At 42.5% G+C, this 12,671-nt stretch overlaps 2 protein-coding genes across 5 annotated transcripts in view; one reads left to right on the top strand and one right to left on the bottom strand.

Moving 5' to 3' along the window:
* The first annotated feature begins 397 nt into the window (after nt 1-397).
* ZBTB33 (zinc finger and BTB domain containing 33) lies at nt 398-8,205 on the top strand. 4 transcript variants are annotated; one of them, XM_025852761.2, is made up of 3 exons: nt 398-751; nt 2,427-2,490; nt 3,200-8,205. In XM_025852761.2, the coding sequence occupies exon 3, from the start codon at nt 3,202-3,204 to the stop codon at nt 5,218-5,220; it is 2,019 nt and encodes a 672-aa protein (XP_025708546.1). In that variant the 5' UTR covers nt 398-751; nt 2,427-2,490; nt 3,200-3,201; the 3' UTR covers nt 5,221-8,205. The 4 variants fall into 4 exon arrangements, with proteins under 4 accessions (XP_025708546.1, XP_025708545.1, XP_073735310.1 ...); XM_073879209.1 differs by lacking the exon at nt 398-751 and adding an exon at nt 913-985; XM_073879210.1 differs by lacking the exon at nt 398-751 and adding an exon at nt 1,899-1,989.
* A 2,433-nt stretch (nt 8,206-10,638) lies between these two features.
* TMEM255A (transmembrane protein 255A) overlaps nt 10,639-12,671 on the bottom strand; it is a 46,586-nt gene continuing 44,553 nt past the window's right edge. The window contains exon 10 of the mRNA XM_025852673.2: nt 10,639-11,474. Coding sequence (XP_025708458.1) covers nt 11,316-11,474 — 159 coding nt within the window. The 3' untranslated portion in view covers nt 10,639-11,315. The remainder of the gene's footprint in view (nt 11,475-12,671) is intronic.

Genomic DNA, 12,671 nt, shown 5'->3' with positions numbered 1-12,671 from the left:
GGTCAGTAAACGGTAGTCGAAGCGAAGGAATTAAGATAGTACTGCATCCTTTAGTCTTCAACTTAGAAGACAGTCTAGTGTCCAAACCCTAGACTTATTTCTTAAAAAGTTATTGTAACGTCGTTGTTAACTTGTCATCCTGAGTCGATCAATTCGACTTTATATTTATTCAGATTTTATTGCAAGGTGGTTTATCGTCTAAGAAACGGGCTAATCGAACAGTTTTCAAACTTGCAAAAGAAGTGAAACTCGTACGGTCTCGAAAAGTTTTCACGCCCTAGGAGCTTGCGCCGAATTTAGGATCCCAACCGCCCGTGACTGACGGCATTACCCCATCTTTCCCTTCCCTTTTTCCCACCCTTTCGCCCTCCGGAAAGGGCCGAACGCTCCCAGAGCTTCCCAGTCTCACTCCGCCCCCTGCGGAAAGAGCCGAAGGTAAAGCCGGGCGCCGAAACGAGCGGATTAGAGCTCGGGCCCTTCCGGAAAGACCCGAACTTCTCTCGGAGGAGGAGGGCGCCTTCGACTTCGGCGTTGCGCCTTCTACTTCGGCGTTGCGCCCCCGCGCTGTGCCCTCTGTCGGTGGCGTGGGGCAGCTATAGCAGTGGTGGCGGCAGCCGCGTCGACGTCGACCAAGACTGGAGCGACGTTTAAAGAAGGAGCCGAGTCGCCGCGGAGTCCGGCTTCTGGTTGTTGGAGGGCTCCCACCCGTCCGCGCGGCCCGACGAGGAGAAGCGGCGGCGCCGGGAAGCAGGTGAGGACCCGGCCCGGTGCCGGGAGGGGCGAGGGAGCGCGCCCGCTGCCTCCGTCGCTGGGCCGCGCCTGCGTTTGCATTCTCCTCACTTGAACCAGGAAGCGGCGGAGTCGGAGGCTCCGCTCCTCCGGCCCTTTCTTTGTGTGGGCCCGGGAGCGAAGGAGGGGACGAACCCGGAGGGCCGCGGCGCGGTCCCCTCCGCCGTCAGGGGCCGAGGGGCTGCCGGTGCCCTGGGTAGGCCCGGCGCGTGGGGAGCCCACCACGGGGACCCACTTGGCTTTTTCCTCGCCCTCCGCCTGCCTTTTTGTGCCTCCTTTTCTCCTCCTAGCCCCTACTTTGATTTAGAGCTTTTCTGCCCGGCCCATCCTCCCCTTCGTCCCCTTCCCAGGGCATAACAATGCCGCCCGCTTGGCCTCATCCCCTCCCAACACCCCACCCTCCCGTTCGCCACCTTCTACTTTCCCCGGCTTGCCGGCGGACCCCCGCCCTGGCGGTGCCGTTCGTACCTCCATCAGGATTTGCAGGAAGCTGCCTTTTCGCGTGAATTGGGGTGAAAGAAAAAAAAAAAAAACCCTCGGTTGCAGCCGGCTGGGTGCAAATGGGGAAGAGGGGGTGGAGTAAGGAAGATGGGGTTCAGCTGCCGCAGGGAGCCGCGTGTCGGTTGGCTTTACCCGCTCGCGGTTGGCGTTTCTCTATTTTCCACCTTCACCTGCCCTCAGTCAAGGGTTTGTCTCACAGTGATGCGGAATGGCTTTTCCGTAGGCAGGTCGCAGATCTCGGGGTGGGTTCAGAGCGATTTGTGCCGTTCCCGGGCCCACCCGGACGGGGAAAAGCGGGAGGAGATCTAAACAAAATGAAACCAATTCCCAGTGTCACCTGGACACGTACGTTTGATGCATTGCCCCCTTCCAAGGACCCATTTGCAAACGACAAAAATTGTATTCGGAAAACCTATCTACCTACTTAAAAGCGACTTCTGTCGAAATCCCCGTATTTCGGAAGCCCTGGTGGCTGGCTTGCTGTCCAAAGGTCACCCTTTCTGATGAGTGCCTTTAGGGTAACCTGGAATTCCTTGGTACTGTTAAACGAGCAACGCCTTATTTCAAATCCTCATTTCTAGACTTTTTGCCTACTTTTTGTTTTTAAGCTGCAGTTTTGAAAATTTCGAAGATGCTTGAGACGCCCCGCCTTCCACGTGTATATAACTTGAGCACTGTGACGACAGTGCTACTCTTTTGGTAACTTTAAAGGGAAAGAATATTAGCAATAAAAGTGTTTCTCTACCTAAAGTACTTATCAGCCAATTGTTTATATATATATATATATATATATATATATATATATATATAAAAATTATATATTTAATACATGTATATAATATTAACTAATCGGCACCCTTTTTACTGCTAATGTATTCTGTGACGGGCAAAAAAAGAATGTTTTGGGAGTGGTACACAGCATTGCTCTTTACTGACCCCCCCCTCCCTTTTTTTAGAGTAACCGCCTGCTCTGTTCCAATAAGTTTATGTTTTCATTTTCACTAACACATCTGGTATAAAAAAAGTTCTCATACCAGTGCGCATAATTCTTTACCAGCAAATTGAAATGTTTCGTGTTTTCATGCAAATAAGCATTAAGAAATGGTGACCTTTCCTTTGTCTTATTTTTTTCACAGTACCATCTGTTGACTTCGCTTGGCACTCTAACATTTCACCTCTGGAGATTGTAAGAGTAGAGAGGTGAGGGGAAGGGGCAAGGAGATGATGAAAGGGGCGAGGGTAAAAAAGGTGGTTCATAGTTTATCTAGGTGAGGCACCCCAATTTAAATAACAGAAAACTGACGGGCAGTCTAGAGGTCATAACCTGTCAGTGTTTATAAACACTTATTCGGTCATTGGCTGTAGGGAGTAGCTTTTGAATGTGTTCTTAAAAGATCTGTTAAATTTTAGGAGGAGTATAGAATGATGTTGCACACAGCAAGCTTTTCTGACACTTAAATCATTCATTTACAGGTGAAATAACTTCTGTGTGTTCACGAAGACTTTTTCTTAAAGTTTTAAGACCATTAAAAATGAACTCTTTAAGTCTTCTTGAGGACAGAACCTAAAAATGGAACTAAGAAAATTAGTTCTAATCTTAAAAAAAAAAAATTGCTTAGTGGTGACGCATGTATCTGAGATTCAGAGGAAGAGATTACCGTTCAGATCTGTAGATCAATTAAAAACTCGCTTGTCTCTTCTCAGGGGGAAGTCATGAGATTTGATGCATGGTCCAAAAGCCAGCCTGTATGAACAATTTATATACAAGCCAAAAAGTTATGCCAAACTTCAGTTAAAACTTGAATACACTATTTAGTGATGCTGCAGCTTACATTCTGAATGATAAAAGTACTTCTTGTTTTTCTTTTCTAATCCTCTCCCACCCCTTCCTCCTCCCTTTCTCTTACAGGCATGGAGAGTAGAAAACTGATTTCTGCTACAGACATTCAGTACTCTGGCAGTCTGCTGAACTCCTTGAATGAGCAGCGTGGCCATGGACTCTTCTGTGACGTTACCGTTATCGTGGAAGACCGAAAATTCCGGGCCCACAGGAATATTCTCTCAGCTTCTAGTACTTATTTCCATCAGCTCTTCTCAGTTGCCGGGCAAGTTGTTGAACTGAGCTTTATAAGAGCAGAGATTTTTGCCGAAATTCTCAATTATATCTATAGTTCTAAAATTGTTCGTGTTAGATCGGATTTACTTGATGAGTTGATTAAATCAGGGCAGCTGTTAGGGGTTAAATTTATAGCAGAGCTTGGTGTCCCATTGTCACAGGTTAAAAGCATCTCAGGTACATCTCAGGACGGTAATGCAGACACCTTACCTCCTGGTTCTAGTGACAAGAACCTTGAAATACAAAAATCAAAAGATGAAGCCCAAGATAACGGGGCCACTATAATGCCTATTATAACAGAGTCTTTTTCCTTATCTGCTGAAGATTACGAGACAAAAAAGATCATTGTTACTGATTCAGATGATGATGACGATGACGTCATTTTCTGCTCTGAGATTCTGCCTGCAAAGGAAACTTTGCCGAGTACCAATGCAGTGGCTCAGGTCCAGCCTAACCCAGGTTCTGTTGCCATTTCAGATGTTGCACCTTGTGCTAGTAATAACTCTCCCCCTTTACCAAATCTCACACCTACTCAGAAACTTCCTACTTCTGTGAATCAGGCAACTCTGAGCCAGACACAAGGAAGTGAAAAATTGCTGGTATCTTCAGCCCCGACACATCTGACTCCCAACATTATTTTGCTAAATCAGACACCACTTACTACACCACCAAATGTTACTTCTTCACTTCCAAATCATATGTCTCCTTCAATCAATTTGCTTGTGCAGAATCAGCAGACACCAAACAGTGCTGTTATAACAGGAAACAAGGCCAATGAAGAGGAGGAGGAGGAAATTATAGATGATGATGATGACACTATTAGCTCCAGTCCAGATTCGGCGGTCAGTAATACATCTTTGGTCCCCCAGGCTGATATCCCCCCAAATGCCACTTTTGATGGATCGTTGGTACAGAAGATGCAGATACCTACACTTCTGCAAGAGCCACTTTCCAATTCTTTAAAAATTTCAGATATAATTACTAGAAACACTAGTGATGCAGGCTTAGGATCAAAACATCTAATGGAGGGTCAGAAGATCATTACTTTAGACACAGCTACTGAGATTGAAGGCTTGTCAACGGGTTGCAAGGTTTATGCAAATATTGGTGAAGATACTTATGACATAGTGATCCCTGTCAAAGATGACCCTGACGAAGGGGAGGCCAGACTTGAGAATGAGATACCAAAAACATCTAGCGGTGAGACGCCCAACAAACGTATGAAAGTAAAACATGATGATCACTATGAGTTAATAGTAGATGGGAGGGTCTATTATATCTGTATTGTGTGCAAAAGGTCATATGTCTGTCTGACAAGCTTGCGGAGACATTTTAACATTCATTCTTGGGAGAAGAAGTACCCTTGCCGTTACTGTGAGAAGGTATTTCCTCTTGCAGAATATCGCACAAAACACGAAATTCATCACACAGGGGAGCGAAGGTACCAGTGTTTGGCCTGTGGCAAATCCTTCATCAACTATCAGTTTATGTCTTCACACATAAAATCAGTTCATAGTCAAGATCCTTCTGGAGACTCAAAGCTTTATCGTTTACATCCATGCAGGTCCTTACAGATCAGACAATATGCATATCTTTCTGATAGGTCAGGCGCTATGCCTGTAATGAAGGATGATGCTATTGGGTATAAGGTTGATGCTGGGAAAGACCCTGCAGTAGGGCCTGCACCTCCTCCTCAGAACAAGCCAATGACCTGGGAAGATATTTTTATTCAGCAGGAAAATGATTCAATTTTTAAACAGAATGTAACAGATGGCAGTACTGAGTTTGAATTTATAATACCAGAATCTTATTGAACTTTGAAATCTCAGAAAGTTTGGTTTGCATTCAGGGGCAGGGGTTTCAAAAGACCTGTAAAACAAATTAAGGTGAAAACGAGTTCATTTCATCTGCCACGTCATCTGAAGGCAGTCTAGTTGGATTATTTGTTGATAATTTTTAGAAGCAAATTATTCTGAAAGTTTGAGTAGAGAGTGAGAAGTTCCCCCCCACCCCGAGTATCTGTTTATATAGTTAGCTTTCAGCTCGTTTTAAAGAGGCAAGAAGAAAAAAAGCTTGGAGAGATAGTTTCCTGAATAGAATTTGAAGCAGTCTGAATGTTCTTTGAAAATAACTGGAGTTATTAGCATACCCTAGTTTATCTTACAACTTTCCCCTTCCATGTTAGCACTTTACTGCTGAATTCTCAATTACCTTAATATTGAGACTATAAATGTGTGTTGTGTTTTGGATGTGGCATAAAAAGTAAACAAGAACTTCTAAAGTTGTTCTGGAAAATTTCAGAGTAAGTCTCTGCTTGGTTGTGTATTCCACTAGTCCAAATGGATAGCAACCTCCTGCCTCCCTCCCGCCGTGAAAATGGCTGTGCAGACAAGTGTCTCATCTGAAGAAAGAGTTTTAGCTAATTAGAATTGAGTTTTGCTTTTATTGCCATCGTCTGGAAAAGACTTTGGTGGCTGGACTACTATATATATACCTTTGCAGTTGTGGTCTCTGTGGGCAAAAATGTTAATGGAAAACAAATCTCTGTATTGCAGACAGGAGGAGAGGAGAAGTTCTGTTGCGTTTGTTTTGAAGTCTTTATTCTTACATGATAGAGAGTGGAAGTGAATGGAGAGTTCCTTTTTTGTTCATATGGTTAAAAATGTTCCCTTGAGAAATTTCAAAGTTCGAATCCGAAAGCCACCAAATAAATCTTTCATTATGTATAAATCTTTATAAATGATAGATTCCATAAATGAGACTCCTACATATTTTAGGCAGGAGGCTACTGGTATATATTTTTAAATGTTCATATTACTTAGAATTTCTAATAGAAAGTTTTCATTTGAAATAGTTGAATCCATGATCTAGTGTTTTCCTTTCACAAGACCTTTTAGGTTTTTACCCTTTCTAAAGTAAGTTCCATTCCATCTGCAAAGTGCTGCAATATTATAGCAATCAGAAACTATATATGGAATGTTATATAGGCTTGTTGATTCCCGTTTATCTTGAGAACAATACGTGTACCTTTCTTCCTTTTCAAGTGACACATATTTAAAACACTTAGAAACTAAAGTCAAAACTCATTGAAGTGCTAGTACTAAAAGGAAGCAGGTTGGAACAAATATATAGCCTAGCCTTTATAACAGGATTAACGTGTTGAACTTCTGTAAATTACTTTTTGCAAAGGAAAAAGATTAATAGATACTGAAAAAGATTGTTGTGCATAGTCGTTAGTCCTTTGTAACCTTGCTTAAATATTTCTTAACATAGATATTTTCTTTCTCTTTAACTACGTATTTTTAAAAACAGTCTATTTCTTGACTTTGAACTTAAAGCTTTAATCATAATTTTTCATGTATACATCATTCTTCTGATGGTAAGCTAGATTTGAAGATAATGGTTTCAGTGTTTCAGTTGGTAGTGGAGGGTATCAGGCCTCAGTATTTGCAATAATACAAGAAGGAAGAAAAATATTATAATCCTTTGCTTACCGAGGGCTAGAATGATGTGCATCTGTCTGTTTTCTGTTCTGTGAGTCTAGACGTTTAAACCGTTTTGTGAACTAATCCTTGGAGAAGTTTAAGTTAACCTTAGAACTTGACTCTGATCTCTGGAATCACAATATCTGTTTCCGTTCTGTGCAGATATTGACAACATTACTCTTTGACTATAAGGTGCACTCAGAAATATTTTCAGTGGAAATTTGTTTGAGTTTCATTAATGCTGTTTCACCAGTTAGACATAATTACTTCTGCAAGCGTGAATGATACTGATGGCCAGCAGAGCTTCCAGACCTTTCAAAGTTAACTGCTAGGAAAATTAGATGATCATAATAAAACTTGAGAGTGTCTAACAAGGCTATTATGACAAACCAGGAATTGAGTCTGTAAGGGAAAACTATCCATTCTGAATAATATGGATGTAATTATTTGCTGCTGCTGTGCTCTGTGTCAATTCTGAGTATACAATTTAAACCCTGTGCCTAATGAAGGTGTCTTCTAGAGTTTTTTGGGGGAGAAGGAAAACTGGAAAGTTAACTTGTATTTTTGCCAGAAGACTCTTCCTTGCATGTATGTCAAGGTCTTCAGTTTTTTCAGAAGTTTCTATATCCAAAGTTAAGAATTCGTGTGAACTACTCCTTTGGGGCTGAAACCATTCACTCCCAGTGTTTATTGGGTTGGAAATCTGTAGCAAGATTCTGTTTAAAACTTACCGTGGTGTTTTCCTATTTCATACTTAGCTTTCTGGCTACTAAATTCCTTCTTTTTTCTTTCAAGTTGGCTGCAAATTTGCTCCTGTGCTAAATTACCTGTAAACCTTCTGGATAGGAACTGTTTGAAATAGCAATTTGTTGAAAGAGAAGACAGAAAATGAAAATGCCCAAACTAAGCAAAGATTTTAAAATGCCATAGCAATCTTGCAAGATTTACTTTAAAAAATACTTTTTGGATGATCATTATCATCTCAGTGGTACTGATCCCCCACATGCAACTACTATGAGGAATTGATGTTTTCTTCTTTCCATTGTACCAAAAAGATAAATGGTTAAAAATGGTCAAGGTATTTTGTATTGTCAAGGCATGCCTAATCTAAAGGATTAAATGTTAATTCAACAGCCCTGGCTTCCTCACCTCTGTCAATCATACGAAACCTTGTTCATTTCCACCCAATACTGTAATGTTCATACTTGTACAATCTTTCTTATCATATGACTTTAAGTTCTACTTTTCATTAACCATTACCTGGTATTAGTTTGTAGAGCTTCTTATGGCAAAAATAAAATGTTATAATTCTGATTTTTGAGTGTATTTTTTACAAGATTATCTTTCAGAAATGATACAGACTTGGAGGGCCTGGCTTGCTCAGTTGGTGGAGCATGCGGGGGGAGGTGGGGTCGTGAGTTCAGGCCCCACATTGGCAGTAGAGCTCACTTAAAAAAAAGAAATTACATAGACTTTACTAGTCTGTTGCTTTTCGGTTTCTGTAGTAGGAGACTGGGGCTATTTCTGATGACAGCATAACAGAAGTTTCTACTAGGTCTGTAGGGGTGCTGACCATACTGACTCCATCTTTGGCTCTCCATTTTGTTCATGTCTGTGCAGTGACCTCCCTTGGGGCCACGTGTCCCAGGCCCCTTGGAGGTTAACGTATGACTGGAATGCGGGAAGGCTTGTTTTGATCTTTCCTAAAGTTGTGTAAACAACTAGGAGCGCTAACAGTTTCTTCCCCTCCCCTCTGGCACACAGATGGCACCACTTTAGATAGCTACACTTTGACCTCACCACAATGCTGTATAAAATCTGTGGATTAAGGTCCAGACTTCGTGGAGTATAGCTGTTGTAGTGCCTGGATTGTGGTGGTCTGCTCCATTCTCCACCCCCCCAACCCCCGTCAGTAAGTTACCCTGAGTAAAACTCTGTCAGCGGTATGGCATGGCTCGCTTCGCTTGCTTCATTGTTTGGTCTCAAAATGCCTTCTCAGTCTGGAGGATGCTTCACTGTCTCTCTTCTCCCTTCTACCAGGTTTTATATGTTGGTTCATCGCATCCCCATTGCACCTTGGACCATAATAGTCAAAAGTGAGCGGGCTGTTGTCAGTTGCTTTGGAGCGTTCATGATACTTTTGTAGGTTCCATGAAGACGCGTGTAAGTGGATAAGGAGGAGGGTAGTTTTATTAATTTGAAACATCACAAAAGCAGTCTGGGTTTCCAACATGGCAGTGATACAGATTTTAAGCAACATCCAGTTTATACAGGTTCTGGATTAATATTTTAATGTTTCATGCCCAGTTCAATACTTGAAAGCAGAATTAGGAATAAAGCAGTAAATATTACAAAATGCAGTCAAGGTACATATTGGAAATACAAATTCCTTCATTACAGCAAATGTTTTGCAAAAGAGTAAAGCAGCAAATATTAATTTTTCTAAGGTAACATGCACTTTATATAATTCAATGTAATAAAAAAAGAAGCTGCTCAAATTAAGTGTTACAAAATCTATTCTGTTTCAAGTTATTTTGTAAAGTAAGAAAAGTACATAGAAATGAGTCAGAGTCTCAACACTTTAAGAAATGTGATAAATGTAGGATATACTGTGTAATGGTGCCTCTTAAAAAATTAAATACTCATACACGTTCACTAAAGCAAAAGGTACAGTGTAAATGGCAAAAAATTTCATTGAGTATTACAAGTTGGTATTTGTATAGTAAGTCAATCGGTTATTAGTCCCTTTTTGAAATCCAATAGAATTTAATATGCTCAGAACTGTAGAAAATAATAGTAATTTTATATAACGCAAAAGGATTCTAGTGTTCCCGATTTGAACTCTGGATGAGACATCATTCGCGATGCCGGAAATTAAACTGAATGCTTTGCAAACACTTACTGTGAACAATGTGTGCACTTGTTGTGCCTTGATAATTCTTGATGGCTGGGTGTCTACAAGGTAGATGGGAGCACCAGCATTTGCCTGCTACCTCTAATCCATCAAGTCGGGAGGTAGCGAAATTGGCCGGAAAATTTTCCCGTATGCGTTCTGTGTTTGCAGAACTATCTAATTAGGTACCCTCCTGTAGCCCCTGTATTTTTACGTCATACAAGTGTAGGATTATCCGTCTTCCTTTAAATCACTCCAGTTCTCAGGTTAACATAAGATCGCAGTGAAAGTGTTGGTTCTGAAGTGAAGGCATGGGTGCCAAAGTGTTAAATTCGTCAGGTGGATGGTTTAAAGCTATGCTTAATTAAAAGAACTGTACAAACACCTACCACAATGTGCTAGATGGATTTGAAATTTACGGTAATACCTAAGAATTTGTCAAGTTGGCTACTTTTGAGGTTTTGCAGATTTAAAGCGGCATTGTAACACTTTCATAATCTTGAACACTGTCATGATTGGTCTCAACAGAAAAAAGGACCAATAAGAGCAGTGGCATTAGAATACAGATGATTCTTTTGGGGTGGGGTGCGGGATACGTGCGGTTTGCTGGGATGGAAGCACAATATTTGAAGATTAAATAGTCACAAAGATTAGTAACAATTCATCATCACCACCCAAGAACCTAACCTAGCGTTTTTAACTCTGAATTTTAACCGTAAGATCTCCCATAGCCAATGTCTTTTGTAATACTGCACCATGCAGTAGAACCACTGTCTCCTAAGTTATCGGGTGTGTAACTGAGATCAACTCAAAACACCTCACACGTTGCTCTTTGTATTTCAGTGCGTCCTAAACAATCGATCCTGTTCCCCACTACTCGAGGGAATATTGCACTTTTCCCTTTGGGAGGTACTGATAACAAAAGCTGAGCTGAATGATCACAACAGCCATTTTTACAATACTCACAGAGAAGAAAGGAGTACAAGATACGGGCAGCGTTTTTCGATATCCAGACACAAGCAAACAAAATCTTAGCCGGAACTCTCTGTATTGGAACCACTGGGTAGCTCCATCTGGGAAATTTTCCTTAGGGACTGACTTTAGTGGTAGGGAAAGATAGGGCCTATAGATAAGCCAGGTGCTTCACCCAAGGTGCTAGGGTGGCGGTCTGCCAAGGGTTTGAGGACGACACTGCATTTACACAAAGTGAAATAGGTGGCAAGCACCACTGAGGACAGAGGTGGAGCCATAGGGAAACGCACGTCCATACGGGACAAGCTTCTTGCCGGGATGGCTCCCCAGCCTTGCTTAGAGTGCGCGCTGCCCTTTTTGGAAGTGCTGGGTTCAGCCTAGCCACCCCTACTCTGCACTGATAAATGAATAAGCTTCATCCCTATCTTTCCCTAGCTTGGCAGGCCTTCGCAAAACTTTATGCGTAAGAATCACACTTTAAATTTTGTACCCTACACACTTCCACTAAAGCAGAAATACAAAAGCCACAATAATCTCAATAGCCAGCAGGCATTCCTCTTTAGGGGCTGTAAGGTGGTGGTTTTTCAAAAGGCGGGTAGTAGGGGGGAGAGTAGCGGGGCGGTGCGCTCGAGGACCACATGTAGCTGGGCGAAGGCGAGGCGGACTGGGGCTCATCAGAAAGTCCAGAGGGAGGGGAGGATGGAAAGACACCGGAATGCTGTGTAATAAAAACAAAACCAGTTTAGGCAGCCGGGTTGCGATTCCTCCACAGCCCATCGTTACTTAAAAAGTGAATGTGGACCAAGTTTGCTTCTCTTTGGAAGAACAGAGGGCTCCTAAGCCTCACAAAGTTAATGAGGGGCAATGAGCCCGTGGGTCGGTCCCACTCTCCCGGTCCCTCAGGCTGCACAGCTCCCTGCAGATAGCATGGGGTCCTCCTCCCTGGCCCTTTGAGCCCTGCATCCAGTCACCCATTCTTGTTGCTCCTACTTCTATGTTGTCTCTTCAATCCACCACTACCTTGTCCACATTTACAGCCCAAGCCTTCAATACCTCTCCCTCGAGCCTATGGCAACAGCATCCCAGCTAGTCTTGAGAAAGGTACTTTGGGCCATAAGAACTAATGAGGTTAAGCCAGTAATACCTGGGAAAGTCTTTGCTACCAGAATATGTCGCAGAGCCCATCTCGCAGACCAAAACAGAAAACAAAAACTAAGGTCAGAGAGCCTAATTGGGCTTTCTTGGATCTGGGCTCTTCTGAGTCTGACAATTTCTATTTCATCTATTTCACCCACCAACCCCAAGTGCAGGGTAGGTTGGAGGGCAGAGAGGAACACAGGCATGGAGGTGAGAATACCAATGGTAAGAACAAGGAACAATCTGTCAGGTTGCAGAGACACAAGATGCAATTTGACTTTGTGTTGTCTAACTTTGGTACTCTTTGGGAAGAGAGAGGATATAGATTTTTTTTTCTTTTTTAAAAACAGTGAATTGACACATCGGGAGTCATTGCTACTTCTTTCTCTCTGGCTCATGTATACCCTTGACTCTAATGATTTTCCTGCTCAAGGAGAGTTTGGCCTGTTTTTGTTTTGTTCATTACTGTATCCCCCAGAGCTCAGAACAGTGCTTGGCAAGTAGTAGGTGCTCAAATAAATGTTGAATGAGTGACCCTAACCTCAGGAGTATATAAGATGAACTTGGCACGGTTTTCTTTTTTAAAGATTTTATCTACTTATCTGAGAGACAGAAGCAGACCCCCGCTGAGCAGAGAGCCCAACGCAGGGCTCGATCCCAGGACCCCGGGATCATGACCTGGGCGAGGGCAGATGCTTAACTGACTGAACCACCCAGGTGCCCCAATTGGGCATGTTTTTTAAAAGTAAAATTGATTTTCAAAGAATACCGTCCCATC

Source organism: Callorhinus ursinus, unplaced genomic scaffold (genome assembly GCF_003265705.2).
Source record: "Callorhinus ursinus isolate GAN/ISIS: 27379988/994484 unplaced genomic scaffold, GSC_fseal_2.0 scaffold33, whole genome shotgun sequence".
Classification (NCBI taxonomy): Eukaryota; Metazoa; Chordata; class Mammalia; order Carnivora; family Otariidae; genus Callorhinus; species Callorhinus ursinus.
Note: the sequence above shows the minus strand (reverse complement) of the source record. Positions and strands in the feature narration are given on the sequence as shown.